This window comes from Gymnogyps californianus, chromosome 4 (assembly GCF_018139145.2).
Source record: "Gymnogyps californianus isolate 813 chromosome 4, ASM1813914v2, whole genome shotgun sequence".
Lineage (NCBI taxonomy): Eukaryota > Metazoa > Chordata > Aves > Accipitriformes > Cathartidae > Gymnogyps > Gymnogyps californianus.
Window position 1 is genome coordinate 51,807,700 of NC_059474.1, and position 15,569 is coordinate 51,823,268.

General features: G+C 37.5%; 1 protein-coding gene across 5 annotated transcripts in view; it reads left to right on the top strand.

Annotated features, from left to right (window-relative positions):
* The window catches only part of CCSER1 (coiled-coil serine rich protein 1), a 719,834-nt gene that overhangs the window by 126,539 nt on the left and 577,726 nt on the right, over window positions 1-15,569 (top strand). For all 5 annotated transcript variants that reach the window (XR_007766366.1, XM_050895848.1, XM_050895851.1 and 2 more), the window contains exon 7: window positions 705-798. Coding sequence is in view for 4 of the 5 variants with exons in the window: in XM_050895848.1 (XP_050751805.1) it covers window positions 705-798 (94 nt within the window). In the remaining variant the exon portion in view is untranslated. The remainder of the gene's footprint in view (window positions 1-704; window positions 799-15,569) is intronic.

The following is a 15,569-nucleotide window of genomic DNA, read 5'->3' on the forward strand; positions in this document are numbered from 1 at the left end:
CTACCCCTTTTTCACTTTCCAGAGGATGTGTTGTATAAACCTGCCTTATCTGGCTGTGGGTAAAACTTGGCAAACAATGAATCACAAAAAGGGAATGGGGACCTAAGCAGCTACGCTTCAGACAGGCTTTCTTCTCTGTCCATGGAAGCCTTTACCACCCACCTTAATACTTAAAAATTCATGAGTTGATCATTCGTGCCTGAATTTCCTGTTTATTCTAAATTTGTGTGTCTATCCCTTGGATAAATAGAACAGTAAATCTCTCTTCAGAGTATATTGGTAAGGGCAGGCAGTGCTTAGAATTACAAAATTTAATGAAAACCAAGTACTGATACTTCTACGTTGTGCTAAAAATAACATTTTTATGCTTCATAAAAAGTTATGATTAAACTTGGAAAGACACAAACCCGTTAAATAGAGTTATATAGATGGTATTACTTGTACTTCTGGGGTTTTTTTTGTTAAATATTCAAGATCCTGTAAAAACAGAGAATGGTGACAAATACATTTCTACTTGGACAGTTGTCTCATACAATTTCTCACTGGTCCAATGTTAGTAGAAAAATTTTCTGTAACTCCTGCTTAAACGTATTTCCCAGATCTGATTGCTCATTAATTTGTGCAGAACAGTTTGGTTAACACATCTGTCTAAATGCTGCTTTTTTCCTTTTTCTTTTTTTTTTTTTTTTTTTAATATATGTTAGGATGTTTTGAATAACTTGGGTTCCTGTGAGTTGGATGAAGATGACCTAATGCTTGACTTGGAGTTCCTAGAAGAACAACATCACCATCGTTCTGGTAAGAAAGATAAATACTGAATATCTTCAATGAGGTATTATTATTCTAGAAATACAAAGTAAACGTATTCAGTACAATTACTTGGAAATAAAAAAGTAATTTTCTTGGAAGGGAAAGAGCAGTATGCATTTTGTAGTGTTATTTCTAAATGCATTTGCCATTTAACAGAAAGATACTCTTTACACTGCATTTGCACTTTGTATGGTCAGTTGTGAAATGGAAGTGATTTTTACAGCTACAGAAGAATTCCAGCACCAAGGGCAGACCCATCTGGTTTTCTAGATACTTAAAATGACTGCTACCTACCCCAGGCAGTTACCAAAAAGGCCATTGCTGATATAATTGCGATCCCATTTTGTGTGTACCAGAATAATATGCTTCAAATAAAGAAGGTTTGACCCGAGACATAAGTGTAACTTGATCCTTTCTTTCATAGGTGGTTAAGGCACTATTGCACTGCCTTGATTAATAGCAATAACTAAGGTCAATTCGTGGTGTGTTCAGAATGATTTTATAATAGGATTATGCAAGGTCTTGGTAAGTTGTGGCACCTGCAGTGCGGAATCCTGCATTTCCTTTGGCTGTGACGTGGGACAGTGTAGGGCCTAGTCCATGAACAGGAAAAGTCCTGCTAACTCCACAGGGTTTGGAGAGACTTAAAACGTACGTGAGACTTGTACTTGATCACAGGTAGAGCTCTGTTGTGATACTCTGTTATGGCAGTGGCATGCTTTTAAGCAGGAGTAATTCTCACCCTCTCTTTTACCTGCTGTTTTCTGACCCCTCTTTCTCCATCCACCCACACAGGTACCTATAGTGCACATTCATGCAGACTTGTGTGGAAGTGGGGTTTATGAGACATGTGTCTGCTGGTGTGTGCCATCTTCAGTTCTGGTCCCTCCTTTCATGCAAATTTAGCAATGGTTGCAGATAAACTGCTTGAATTATGCTCCTGTTTCAAATGTTCTGTGTATGATAATTCTGTGACTATATCTGAATTATCTCTATGATAATTCTATTTAACCACTGTATTGTGCTTTTTAAACCAGTTTGCATATCTGCTTATAGGATAGAACATCTGTTCTGTTTTATTTGGTAGAAAGCAAAGTAGCCAGTGAGTATAGAAGATTGTAACAGCAATATGTATGTGATCATACTTTCCTAAATCACTGGGAGTTGGGATACAACAAATTAACTGCACAGAAAAGGTCCTTTCTAACCAGTACTGAATAATGCTATTAACTGGGTGGGTCAAAAAGCTTCAAAAACAAACATTACATTTTATAAGAAATCATAGTGTTTAAACTTGTTCATTCCCTGGACCTGTTGGAAGCAAATTAACTGGCAGAACCATTTTCCATAAACTTCTCTAACATGTTGCACTTGGCCTCACTTGTGTTTTCCTCCTTTTTTATATTTATAAAGCATTGAATTAACGGTGATGGAAAAGTTATGTTCAGTATATTATCATAAAGATTTGTAGCAGCTTCTGGAACAGCTATGATCATAATACTTAAATGACATTATACTTGATAGAAAAGTAATTAAGATGGAGATGCGATATGACACATAATCTTTCTACTCTTGGCTCATTATCCAGAGCAAGTGAGATGCTTTTAAAACAAAAAGATCTACATGGCCCTTTGAAGAATGGTGACCATTTCTATTCTGAGCAGTAATGTAGACACACAGGTTGCAGTATACACATCACCTTTAAACACAAAGGTGTTTATCTTACTCATATTTGCTGTTTGATTTATTTGTTTGGTGATGGGTCTAGCTGCAAAAAATTTAGGATTTGCCTAGTTGTCACTGTTGTTTTTGAGTCATTCAGTTGGAAGAAAGAGTTGGAAGGAGAGAGCCACAGTATAAGTTGACACAATTTCACCAAATAAAGCTGATGTCTTTATACTGGGTTAGGATCTGGCTCAAAATGGTTAGATGTGGTTGTTTGGAAGTTGTCGTCTTAATTCATGTTAAGATATTGAGATAAGAGGCTTGATTTTTAGAGTCTTTTAGCATTTACATACCACTGAAGTATATAAACCCCTAGAGTTAGATACTGACATCTAAACATTTTTGACAAGTTGCTTTTCTGATTGCTATATTAAGGTGTGGCCCACTTCCAGGATTTAAGACTTTTCAACCAAAATTCTTTTTAGTAATTCCAAATCAATCCATTCTCTGTTTTCACTTTTAGGCTTGTTTTTCTCCAGTAGGCCTCTCCATTCATACCTAAATAGGATTCTTCTAAAATTCTTCAATTAAAATACATTATCAAATATTATTGATGCAATTTTTTTTTTATAAGCACCAGAATACAGAAGTGATCAAGTGATCAAGATATACAGCTAGTTTAATGCAGAGCTTTTAAACTTTTGTAAGCTCATCAGATTGGAAGTGATCATATTTCTGGGCATGCACATATAAGCTATTGCAGATAATTGGGAAGCAAGATATGTTTTTTAAAAGATCTTTAATCTTGCCCCCTTCGTAAGTAAGAAAACAACAGATTACATGCTGAGGATGAGCCAGTACTGTTACGGCAGAACTTGTTGTTCTAATTGAATTTGAATAAAGCCAGGGCGCTATTTAATTTTTCAGTATGTAACCAGCCCGAAAACAAGAGTAGATGATTTTCCATAGTATTTGCTAGTAGCTGGTTTGTTGAACTCTTTGTAAAGGCTTCTTTAAGATGATGGGCCTGATAGTTTACCTATGGCTTGCTTCACCAAAAATCATTCAAGACAATCCCAGACGTTCCTAAAAAGTTCCTTATATTTCTCTAATACTTGAAAGGGATCTGTATATCTGACATTCACACATGTAGTGTACTGAAGTCAACTGGGAGTTAATGCATGTGCTTCTAGATCTGTTATCAAAAGGAAGGTGTTTATGAGTATAAAAATATGACACGAAATGCTGCTTTGCACATGGAAACCTTAAAATTATTCTCTTCCGGAAGTCAAAGTTATCAACACTACTGTGACTATTTGTAGTGCAATAAAAATCCTGTTGGTGTTCTACATACTGATGCTGATTATAGCATTTATTTGGTTAAGGCCATCAGTCCTAGGGCCATATTACAATTCACTTTGGCTCTTTATAAGGAATTTTGTGGGGAGTTACTATAGGGGAAAATGTTCCAAGAGAAGCTCCGTTCGGTATTTTAACAAATACTTTGAAATATGAAGAGGTGTAATTGGAAAAGAATTCAGTTCTTTCTTTGGTTGTTACAGAGGGATAACTAATGAATCAGGCAAGTTCCTATTCTTCAAGAGACTATGAAAGTCTCTAAAATGATAAATTACACACATACGAGGGCTAACATCGCATCTTTGACTTGAATATCACAAACTATTCCTTGGTCAGGAGGCTGTATGCAGCAAGCTGTATCATTGAAACATAGCAATTCTGAAGTGCCACAGTTAATAAATACAGTTGATGGGTTGCTTAATGGCGAATTGAGAAAGTCTCTTAACTGCCATTAGGAGCTCCAGATTTTTAGAGACTCTTGTTAGTTAAGGCCCGATTTACAATAGCTTCTGCTTTTAGCTGCTGTGGTTGAAAAGAATAGTATTTGCTAGGGTGAGGACACGTCTTTCTGACTTTCTACTGAAGTTGACAATATAATAATAATTTAACAAAATAATTGTATTGATCTACCATAATTTTAGTGACCATTTATGAATAGAAAATAAGATACTATTGGAAGGATTTCTGGGAGAAATGGGTATTAAGGAGTGAGTTTTAAAAGAGGAGGTAGGAGCCAGTTGGCAGGCAAGGAGACATTGTTCCAGAAAGTGGAATGCTGTATTAGTTAAAATACAGAAAGGAGAAAGAGACAAAGACCTGTTACCTCTTTCATTGTTTGCGATTTTTTTTTTTTATTTATTACTCCAACTCATTTTTTACTTGTGTTCTTGTTCTGTCCTGTCAGCTTTTCCCTAATGAGCTGGTTGCTCTCCAGCAGCATCCTCATGAAATGGGGTTCCTACAAAAAGGCACTATGAAACCTGATGACTACTTGAAAATTAAAAAATATCCCTAACTTTTTCTCTAACCATACAATTGAAGATAAGGAGATACCTGCAAACATCATGTAGATGCTTCTACTTTGAATGTAGATTTCTGTGCCCTGCTAGTTTTAGCACGGCTTTAGAAGTCTGAAATTCCCTCATTTCTGACCTTCTCTCTGTAAGTGAATTTGCTGCATTAATTTACTACTTTTGCTTCTGTTTTAAAGGCTGTATTGCCGAGATAAAGAATGTAAGACAGACATTTTATTATCCCACCTAACACAATTGCTTTGAAATTTAATAAAATAATATTTATATAGTACTTGGTGAGTGGAGGCACTACTGCATACAAATGCAAAATATTAATCAACTTGATTCGCTGAGATTTTTGCATACTGTTCTTAAGCTGGAATGTTTAAAACTAAGCATAATATGACATACATGATGAGCCTTCAGGGTGCCTTTTTATTACTCTAAGTAAATTAGACTTTTAAAATATGTTACCACGTTGATTTCCTGTTGTAAAATAATGAAGTTAGTGGTTTCTGTAGCGGGAAGCCATTGCCGGTTTATAGAAAGTGACAGCATTAATTTAACCTCATTCATTTTCTTCTTCCCCAGTGAAACATGACTTATTTGATTCCAAGTATTGATTACTCAAATGTATAAGGAAGACCTTTATATTCAGTGATATAAGCAGTGGGGAATTTATCCAAGTAATGCACATTAATGTGGGTGAGTTGTGTGCTTGTGTTGTACCATAGCCTATTAAAAAACCAAATACTTGGTTTTGTATGGTTAGTGTTGTCATTAAATCATGACTGCGGTAAATAGTAGCCTTTTCTAAAAGTTCACAAAGGCATATCTATCCAAGGTCTTTTGTAATTTCTTAACTATTTGCCACAGGTGTCATAAAACCGGTGCCCCTGCATCTTTCTATAAAGACGTATGTGTGTAGCTGGGATTTGTAGCAAGTGGTCTGGCTGAAGTTGGAGGGACTGCTCATGGTACTGAATATTAAGCACATGTGCATGTCATCTCCATGTCGGGCTCCACACTATGGAGTGACTATTCACGAGTGCGATATTGATTAGCTGTGTACCCAGACTGGTCTGCTGCATCCATCATGTTGTTGCTTGAATGCTTGCTGAATAGTTTTGAATAATGTAGCTCGCTATAATTTTTAGAAGAGATTTGTCTTCGGCTGGAGCTTTAGCCATTTTGGATTTAATGCCTCAGCCTCATCTGTAAAGCAGTGATCCAACATACATGTAAAGCATAGTTACTTCACCCAGCATATTTCAGAAATGAAATTGTCTTATTTGCTGGAAAAAAAAAGAATTAAAAGTAGAAATATGAAAGTGTACTTTAGCATCAATCTAAATATTGTTCAACTCTTAAAAACCCAAACACTTTCAGAGATAGGGCACGTTTTGCTCAAACCTAACTTAAGACCATCTCTGTTAGAAGCTTTTTAAGTGTGTGCTTAGTTCTATGTATGCGGTAATACATGCTTTGGTACTTGCTCAAGGTTTATGAATGAAAAGGAGTATACGTGACTTGAGAAAATGACATTTGACATGGTGGCAATGGGTCTTGTGTGCCCTATATATATATATTTTCTTCTATTAGTGGATGTTGATAAAGAAGGGCCTGTTCTTGGTGTAGCTTTGTGTTAATATAACTGAAAGGAATGAGCATGTGAAGTTCTGATGTAGTAGTATCACTCTTACGATGTAACACTTGCTCATGTATACCTAATAAAAAATAGAATAATAGTGATGAAATAGATGCTTTTTATGTTTAAAATGTAATGCTGTGGTATGGTGTCTGCTTGGCACTGTCAGTAATGAGCAGGAAGAGGCACATCTTAGTGAAGTGGTTGGAAACTGTGGGCTCTAACCTTTGTCATGTGTTTGTATTAGGTAGTTTTTATTTAGTGTACTCTAGCCCAACACACTGTTTTGGATCTCACTAGAGTACTCTATCACAACACAGATATTTGTTTTTTCATTAAAAAAAAATATTATTAGTTTGACAGATTACTGTATGGGTTTTGCAAACTTCCAAGGGTGAGGTAGAAATAGTGGTTTGGTTTTTGAGATGGATACACAACTTAAACATACTTATTTAAATGTCAAATTACAGTAATCATATCAGGTTATGATCTTTTAGTAACGTAATTACATTAGGTATTAGCAGCCTTACCAACAAAAACGCAGTACACTTGTTTTGTAGAAAGTAAAAGTCAGGAATTTTTATTGTATTTCTTTTAAATCCAGATAGCCTGCAGATCAATTGCCATCAGTACCCAGCCAAACTAAAGTGTTGGTGTAATGACCCAGTGATATTAATTAGGTAGTTGCTGAGTTACTTTGAATGTGATGAACAAGCTGTGTGAAAATTCTGTGGTGGATTTGGAGCTCCTCCTGTGTCTGTTAATTAAATGTCCTAATTATTAATTTTTTAATGGAGGGTAGGAGTGCTGAGCTGAAACCCCTTTGGTGTTTTGTTTTGGGGTTTTTGCGGGGGGAGGGGGGCGTTGTTGGTTTTAGGGGGTTTTTTTGGTGGTTGTTTTGTTTTGGTGTTTTTTGTTTTTTTGTTTTTTTTTTTTTTTTTTTTGGACCAGGGTTGGGAGAAATACAAATGCTATTGAAGAAAAAGTACAGAAAAAATTCATTGCTGGTAGTGGTTCATTAACACAGGTAGTTACAAACTGTAAAACAGAAATAAATTTGCTTGCTTTTGAAATGTGAAACGTCTTCTAAATGTAATAAGGGAATAGAAAAATATGCTGTATTTATAAACTATACTACTTGTTTTGGCAGCAAAACACCGAAAGCCAGCTCCTCAGCTACGGTGGAGCCGCTGGGATTCATTGAAACCAAAAGCATTAGCTGTTAGCATGCCTGAAGCTGGGGGGTTGCAGGGTGCCTTTGGTTGAGAGGCCAGTCCTCAGCCAGCCAAAGGGTGGCTCTTGTCAGAAGCCTTGAGTCGGCATCAGTTTTTATGGAGGACAGTGTGGGCAGCATGCGTGGGCAGCGAGCTCTGGCACTAGCACTGCTGTTGTCTGGGTATAGATGGTATCTCATTTCGTAAGACAGTGGCACCGGCACAGAAACTCAAAAGGGGCAAATACCACTTGCTGGATGTTTTTCCTGAGATTTCTAGCAAAGCAGACCTCCTGCTCCCAAGCAGAAGTTGTCTCCGAGAGTCTGACAAAGTGTTTGTCAGTGCAAGGAAAGAAGATTTTTCAGTGTTTTTAATTTGCCTTTAAATAGAGAATAGGAAAGAAAGATCCTAATTATGTATTTTTGTCAAACAACTGCTTAGAACCACAGAAGAGATACCTATGTAATTTGAATGTGTTGCTTTACTCATGAATGTATTATTGGCAGCAAATTACGTTTCTGTGTTTAAAAACAATGTCATATTTTGATTTTTAATTGGAACTGGGCACCCAACTCCTTGAGCTCTTTTGAAAGCTTCACCATTCCCAAATGCCACCTTTAGAGAGGTATACATTACAGATCAGGTTAAACTAGGGCAGCATCCCTTCAGTTTTCTGCTTGAAATATGTAATAACATTTCAGTTTATATTTACAGGTTTTGAACAAAATAAAGATTGTGATGATAAAGTAACAAAAAGCTCTGTGTTTCCGCCAAAAAGGAAGTTCACAGATTATTTAGCTCAGTAGCATCTTGCATTGTCACTACAGATTTTGGACAGTAAGATAATAAAAAAGTAAACATTACTAATAATGAACATAACAAAAACAGATGTGTGACTTCACTACATTAATTACAGCACTATATAGATATCCTAATAACAATTAAAAGGAGAAGTTCATGTTAGTTTTTAATTTCGCAAGGGAAAAAGACTCACTAAATACATGCCTGCTATTCCTCTGTGAAACTTCTTGTCGTGAAGGGAGAGCAGCACGAGCCAGAACGGTGGCCAGCCTGATTTCACGCGTACATGCGACTTCCAGCATGGCTTTGAAGTATGGAGTGGAAAGTCACATGCAACTAGTTTCTCCATAGCTGGAAAAGTTAGAAACAGAGGGATTTTTGTATTTTCAGAACTACCTATTCTACTAAGTAACACATTTTACCCTGAAGCATTGTTTAATAAATCTGACACAGTAATGGAGTAACTTAAGGTCTCCAAGGAAATGAAATAAAATTTATCATCTTCTAAACTTTTCTAGCTGTGATCTACAGCTTCTGAAAGAGCACTGGGCACAGAGGAAAGGGATTTTTGCGGGCTTTGCAGTGAAAAAATAGGTAGCATTATCAAATGAAAAGAGCATATTTGTGTTAGTCAAAAATAACCATTGCACGATTGTGGCTAGGTGTGTTATTAGGAGTCTTGAAGCTTAAGTTACTGAAAGTAAGGAGAGTAAGGAATAATGACTAGAGAAGAAGTTAGTATTAAATTGGAATGAAACTAAGTAGAAATCCTATGCTAATATACGGTTAATCCTCCAGCATCCTGGAGCACCCTGGTCCATATTCTGGAAAAGTAGTACTGAATTGAGAGTCCTGTTTCTGTTCTGTTATTTATGTAAATGAATGGTGTAATCTTATTCCAATTTTAATTGAGGGGGGGAAAAAACCACAACCCAGAACTGCTACCCATTTAACTTTATCCTAAAACTCTTTCAGTGTATTTTACCTGAAAAGTGGAGTTGCGAACAAGCCTAGATGATGAGCCGCAGGGGGCATGTAACACTAGCTTCTAGCTGTGCTTCCCTCAGAATATGTTTAAAACATGTCTGAGATATTATAGATAATTGACCTGTGCTGTGTATACTCAGTGGATCAAGGAAAATACTCAGTTTCCTAAGTAAATTAGTATTTTTAGCTCTTTTGTTGTGAAGAGGGGTGAAGGACTGGTATGTTCAAATGGTGGGTATGTTAGGTTCCAGTCTGGCTGATACAAATTTTATTAATGATATGTACTTGTAAATCCTATTCAGTTAAATGGAGCAGTTAGAAGATCAGCATCACAGAACATCACAGACATCGTTTAGATACCAAGAGGTTTTTCCTTCATAAATAGACAAGGAGGGCAAAAGAGCACAGTCCTGAACTCCAGGGTCATGAAAGAATACTTTGAGTGAGATGCATTTGTATGGTTATCATGGAGCAATTAGCATCAGAGTCTGTATCTCAATTTCCTGCTCTTTCATAATTATAGTGTGACATTTAGTTACAAATCCTTATTCATATTGGTATGCTCAGCCATCATTTACTGAAAGAACCAGGACAGTAATTAAATTAGGCATACTGCCTTTCTTTATTCCTTTGATTTTATACATACATTGAGATGAAACATCATCTTTAATAATACCTGCAGGCAGAAAATAAATGCAATAATAAACATTATGACAAATCAAAGCATACTGTCCTATTTAAAGCAATTCTGCATTTTTAGATGGCAAAGTTTAAGTAGGGTGCCAAGTGATGCTTTTCTGTCTTGCTTTGTGAGTTTACAAAGATCTGGACTGGATGTCTTGCCAAAATGGAAATGTGATGAGAACTTAAGAGAGGAGCATGCTGTTTCTTCTCAGTTTTCAGTGAGTACAACCAAGAGATTTAGGGACTAAGAGGAACAATTACGAGCTCACAATTATTCTGCAGAACAGCCATAACTCAGTTTATATAAAAACACCTGCACCTTCCATACAACTTCTGCAATGATCCTACTTCAATGTCAGACTGAAACTGTGTGTGTCTAGAAAGTGTGAGTTAGTGATGGCTTTTGACATTTTGAAGTATTTATCTTTGGGATCCTTGTAGCTCCACTCTTAGGTAAAGAAAGGAAGGGTAGTCTGATACTTAAAACTTGAGTCTAGGTCTCCTGGGTTGAGCTGGGTTCTTGATGCAAATTTCCAGTGTTACCATGGGCTAGTCACTTAATTTACTTACAGTATGCAGAAAGTGGTACTCCCGTAGTCATGGGGATTTGGCATTAAAGTTTGAGATACTCAAGATACCGTTGGGATGGAGCTGCATTAATAACTAGAGTCATTACAGTCTTTAGAGGCCAATTATGTTGTATTTTGTGCCTCTTCATACATCATTCCAGGAGGTGGAGCAGACACTACCATTGCTGTTGCTGGTGTGTCCGCTACTGTTACTGCTCCTGTTATTTTTGTTTTTTCTTCTGCTGAAAAAATGCCAAAGCAAAACACAAGTTTCTTTATAACAGGAGAAAAAAAAATACTGCAAAAGCCTATCATACTCATCAACTAAAGCCTGGGCTCAAAAATAAGTTACTTTTTAAATCTTTCCAAAATTGTGCCTACCATCCATCATTACTCAAAGATTGGGTCATATCTGCTGTAGTGTTTGAAAATATTAGTTGACTTCACTGTTGTATGTCTTGTGCCTCAGTCTCTTGTGATGAGAGAGCCTGTTGTCCCTTCTTTTGTGCCTGTGAGGATTCTGTCAAATACTTAATATTGTTTGTATTTTGTTGATTTTTATTTCTGTTTTTACCTCCAACTTCCCTTGAGGGGGAAGGAATTCATAAATAAATGCCATGCAGGTGAATAAGCCTTGAGATTTGTTGCAGCCTAGTTTCATCTTTAGGAGGGGGATCAATAGGTAGCAAATGCTTTGGAAGTAGGTCAGGGGTACACAGGCTTCCTGAGAATGTTTTGGCCTCTTGGAAATCACCAGAAGTCTGTGCTTTTGGAATGTATAGCTTACCTAGTTTTCTGTAGTATGTTGTAAGAAGGAAATCGTACACCTCTCTGTGCCAAAGGAACAGTTTGAGATAAGCTCTGACAGGTGACCATGTAGAAATTTTCTGGTTTTACCTTCTGTACTTAGGCTTATTTTAGGATTGTTCAATCTGACCCAAAGTGAATAATGCCCAGCCATCTCCTTCTCACATGCCTGATTTCAAAATTCTTCCATGCAACCCTTACTGTAGGGAACAGCTTTAAAATGAAAGTTTGTCAAAGCACCTGCTTGCCACCACTCCAGTAGCTTGTGCAAAAGACAATGCATTCATTACGCCTACTGAGGACAGCATCAGTATTACTGGGTTTTGGGTTTTTTTTTCCCATTTCCATAATGTTGTAACATCTTTAGGAGAGAAAATCTATTTCCAGTTAAGATTTAAAAGAAAGTGTGGTTGCAGTTGAAAATATTCAGAATGCACCTTTGAGAACAAGCAACAAGTGGTCTGTTGCAGGATGGATAACATATATACTGATGGATCTGCAAGTGGCAAGTTATGCACAAATTGATATTACACTGAATCGATGGGTATCTGTATAATTTTCCTTTTTTCACAGAGCTAAGCATTTATTAGTTTGTTGTTTAAAGAGTTGCTGAACCATGCATTAGTCTGTGAAAAGTTGATTGCCAGTGAAGGTTTCTCAACTTCCAAGAGCGTAGTCTGATGAATGGGTAATTTGAGAGCTCTTTGAGTCTTGCTCTATGAAAAGTTTCTCTTTCACCACAAACAATGGTGAAACTGAAATTCTTTCATATCTGCACAAAAAAAAGAAAAATCAGCATATTCCTGCAGGCAATGCATTGCATACTGGGGAAAAGAGGTTGCAGTTAGCTGTGGGTGAGTAGTATGGTGTTAAGATCACTTAAGCTGCCAACAAAATAGGCAGTTGCTAAAGCAGAGGATTATTATAAGAGGTAAGAGGGGCTGGGATGTGGGCAGGGGTGCCGGGCAGACAGAGGGGCTGTGCTGGTACTTGACGGATGCACGAATGTGCGTGTGAATCCAGAGAGTGGGGAGGCGTGTGCTTTCACTAGTGACCTTCAGTCTTCACCAGCCCAAGAGGAGGAGGGGATCTGTGCACAGGTGCTGTTGCAGGCAGCGCCTCGTCTTCAACAGTTTCTGTGTCTGGCCATGTCAGTCCCCTGTGCATGTCTGGGTGTCTCTGGCATATGAGCTCATTTTCGCTACTGGTTGAAGCTGCAAATGGGCAAGTGGCAGCAGCGTCATTCAGGCTGGAGCACGGACCTTCCGACTGAGCCCCCGGGGCTGGGCAGGAGGGATCTTCCCAGACCTGGAGCCGCTGGAGGCGACGGCCCCGTGCAGCGTTCCTCAGCCCGTGGTGCTGTATTACGTGCTGAAAGTAGCGTGTCCGTAAATGTATGTACCTAGTAGTAGTATGTATATAATTGTAGAAAGTATCTGACAAACCAAAGGCGTTTCTTTGAGCTGTTTCAGAGTTTTAAATGCTTTAATTCCTCGCACCCAGCTTTTGAGAACTAGTGACAGGTTTTGTTTGTAACACAGTAACTGCTGAATCTGCAAGGTGAGAAATAAAACAGAAAATTGATAGTAAATGAGTGTAGTGCTTTTTGGTTGCAGGATGCATAACGTGCTCATTTTCTCTTCCCTCTCTAAATATTTCCAGCCCTGCAAACACAGTTCACATATTTTTTAGGAAAAAGGATTAAAGCGGTGTCTTTGGAAAGGTTGAGGAAACCAGAGAGGCCTTAGGGCCTGAAGAAACCCTTATAAAAAAAAAAAGAAATTGTTGGTAGTAAACTTCTCTTTATTGTAATACGTTATGATTTTGCTGACTGTCACAAGCCCAGGCAACATGATTAACCTGTTGAAGATCTTCCTGACTTGGCCAATTTTTTTCTCACAGAAGTTTTTCTTTATAAAAAAGCAATATACTGTAAAAATACACTTATTTGGAGGATGAAAAGCGGGCAGTAGATAAAATGAAAGTACAGCTGTGTTGTAATATTATTTTTGTGCTTTTTCCCAAAACCGTTAATTTCACAGAAAATAGTTTTGACAAGCCTCTGTATTTCTAATACATTTTCTCCATGAATAAAACATGGAATAACTCTATTTCTAAGGTTCAATTTCATTGTTTTCTTCCCTACTCAATCTTTAATTTGTTTGTTTGACTTGTTTGGAGATTTTTGCAGGATTGGGGGTTCAGGAAAAGGTATTCTTTATGCTTCTTAATATAACATTACTGACACAATGTGCTTGTAAATTACGGTTTTGGGGCTAGAATGACATAGATATGTTACTTAACCATCTTATTGTCAGTGTGTATTAGATTAAATGCAAATAGCTCATGGTTCTGAGGATTTTCAATCAAAGCCCCTCAATCTGCAAATACAGCACACGGGTATTCACAGATGGGCTGCTCAGAGCTGTGTGGAGTTACTCATGTGGAGAAACTGGTGACTGTATCATTGTGCATCTGGAAAGGGGTGGTTTTGGCTGTGGAAGGAGGTTCACCAGGCAAAAGGCATCGCCTTGTACTGAGTTTTTGTGGAATCTTGTACTGTGATCCTTTGACACTGAGTTATCACAGGTAGTAAACAGTAGGGGTAAATAGAAAGGGGAAAAGAAATGAATAGAGGTAAGAAGGAAAAATGGCATGGGAAAATCTCACCTTTAGCTTCTGGGAAAAATAACATACTTTGGAATGAAGTTGCTTTAAATTTGGTTTAGAATGATATATGGCAAGCAGCTTAAAAGAATTTTTCAAACTCTCCCAGCTTTCAGATACCAGCAAAAGTATTATTCTGTCCCTCTGTTCTGAAAAGAAATCAATGGGTTGAATGAAATCCAGGAGTGCGTTCTTCAGGCTGCAGGGGTCATAAGCAGGAGCTCTCTGTAATACAAGCATGCTTGCTGTGTGCGCTGCTCCCCTTGTTCCCCACAGCAAACATGGAGTATGGGTAAGAAGTGATGGAGAGGTATGTTACACGGTATATCTAGTCTCACAATAGCCTGCACTCTTATCTAACCTGCAAGAAAAGCTCCTGAAGATTTCTTCTCTTGGCATACAGAAATAATGAACCATTGAATCAGCTCAGTGGCAGGTGCTAGAAGGGTGGCAAAGGGAACACAGCGAGGCCAGAGGAGATGACAGAAAAGTCTGTACTTCCTTCCAGTGTGAGAATTTATATGTCCCAGATTTTGTAACTGAGTAAAAGAAGATACTTTCAGTTGTGTAACTTTCTTCTAAAATACAAGTGAGGTTGTTTTGCTCTCCTCTCCCCGCCCCCCGTCACATTTAGCACGTCTTCTCTCTCTTCTTTCCTAATAAGCTTTCTGTACTTTCCTGGAATATGTAGGAACCTATGTTATCTTAGATGACATTTGGATTTATTATGATTGCAACTCTAGCCTATAAAATCAGTTACTAATTTTGCAGATTCAGCTCATTTTAGAGGTGTCATGCAAAAAAATCTTACTTGTTCATCTTTAGCCCTTCTCTTGACCTAGTTCTGTTTGCTTTCTATTAAAGAAATGTATTTTGGTGGGCTTCTTTCTGCTTTACATTCTTGTTCAAGTCTCATATTGAGGTATGATGCAGACAGCCTGTATCTTTTCAACCTTCAATTAGTTCTTGATTTCAGGTAACAGTGTATTTGGGTAACAGTGTATTCAGGTAACAGTGTATTTTGAAACTGTAGGTCAAAGATGGGAAGTCTTGCTTGCATCCAAGCTCAAAAGTCCACACAACTGAGACATTAGTTAAGTTTGCCAGATTTTTACTGATATAATAATGGAGAATGCTGTCTCCCAATAGGCTATTTTGTTTCTTATGTTGTAGAATAGAATAATCATGATTATTTAATAATGCTAGCTGTATTTATAAATTATAGGTTAGCCATTCTGTACTCGGCAGAACTCCTTGGAGATCAGCCTACTTTCTAATTATGTGTGGGGATGAATTGTCCCTATATTTATTGCTCCAAAAATATGTTTGAAATTGTGATATCTCA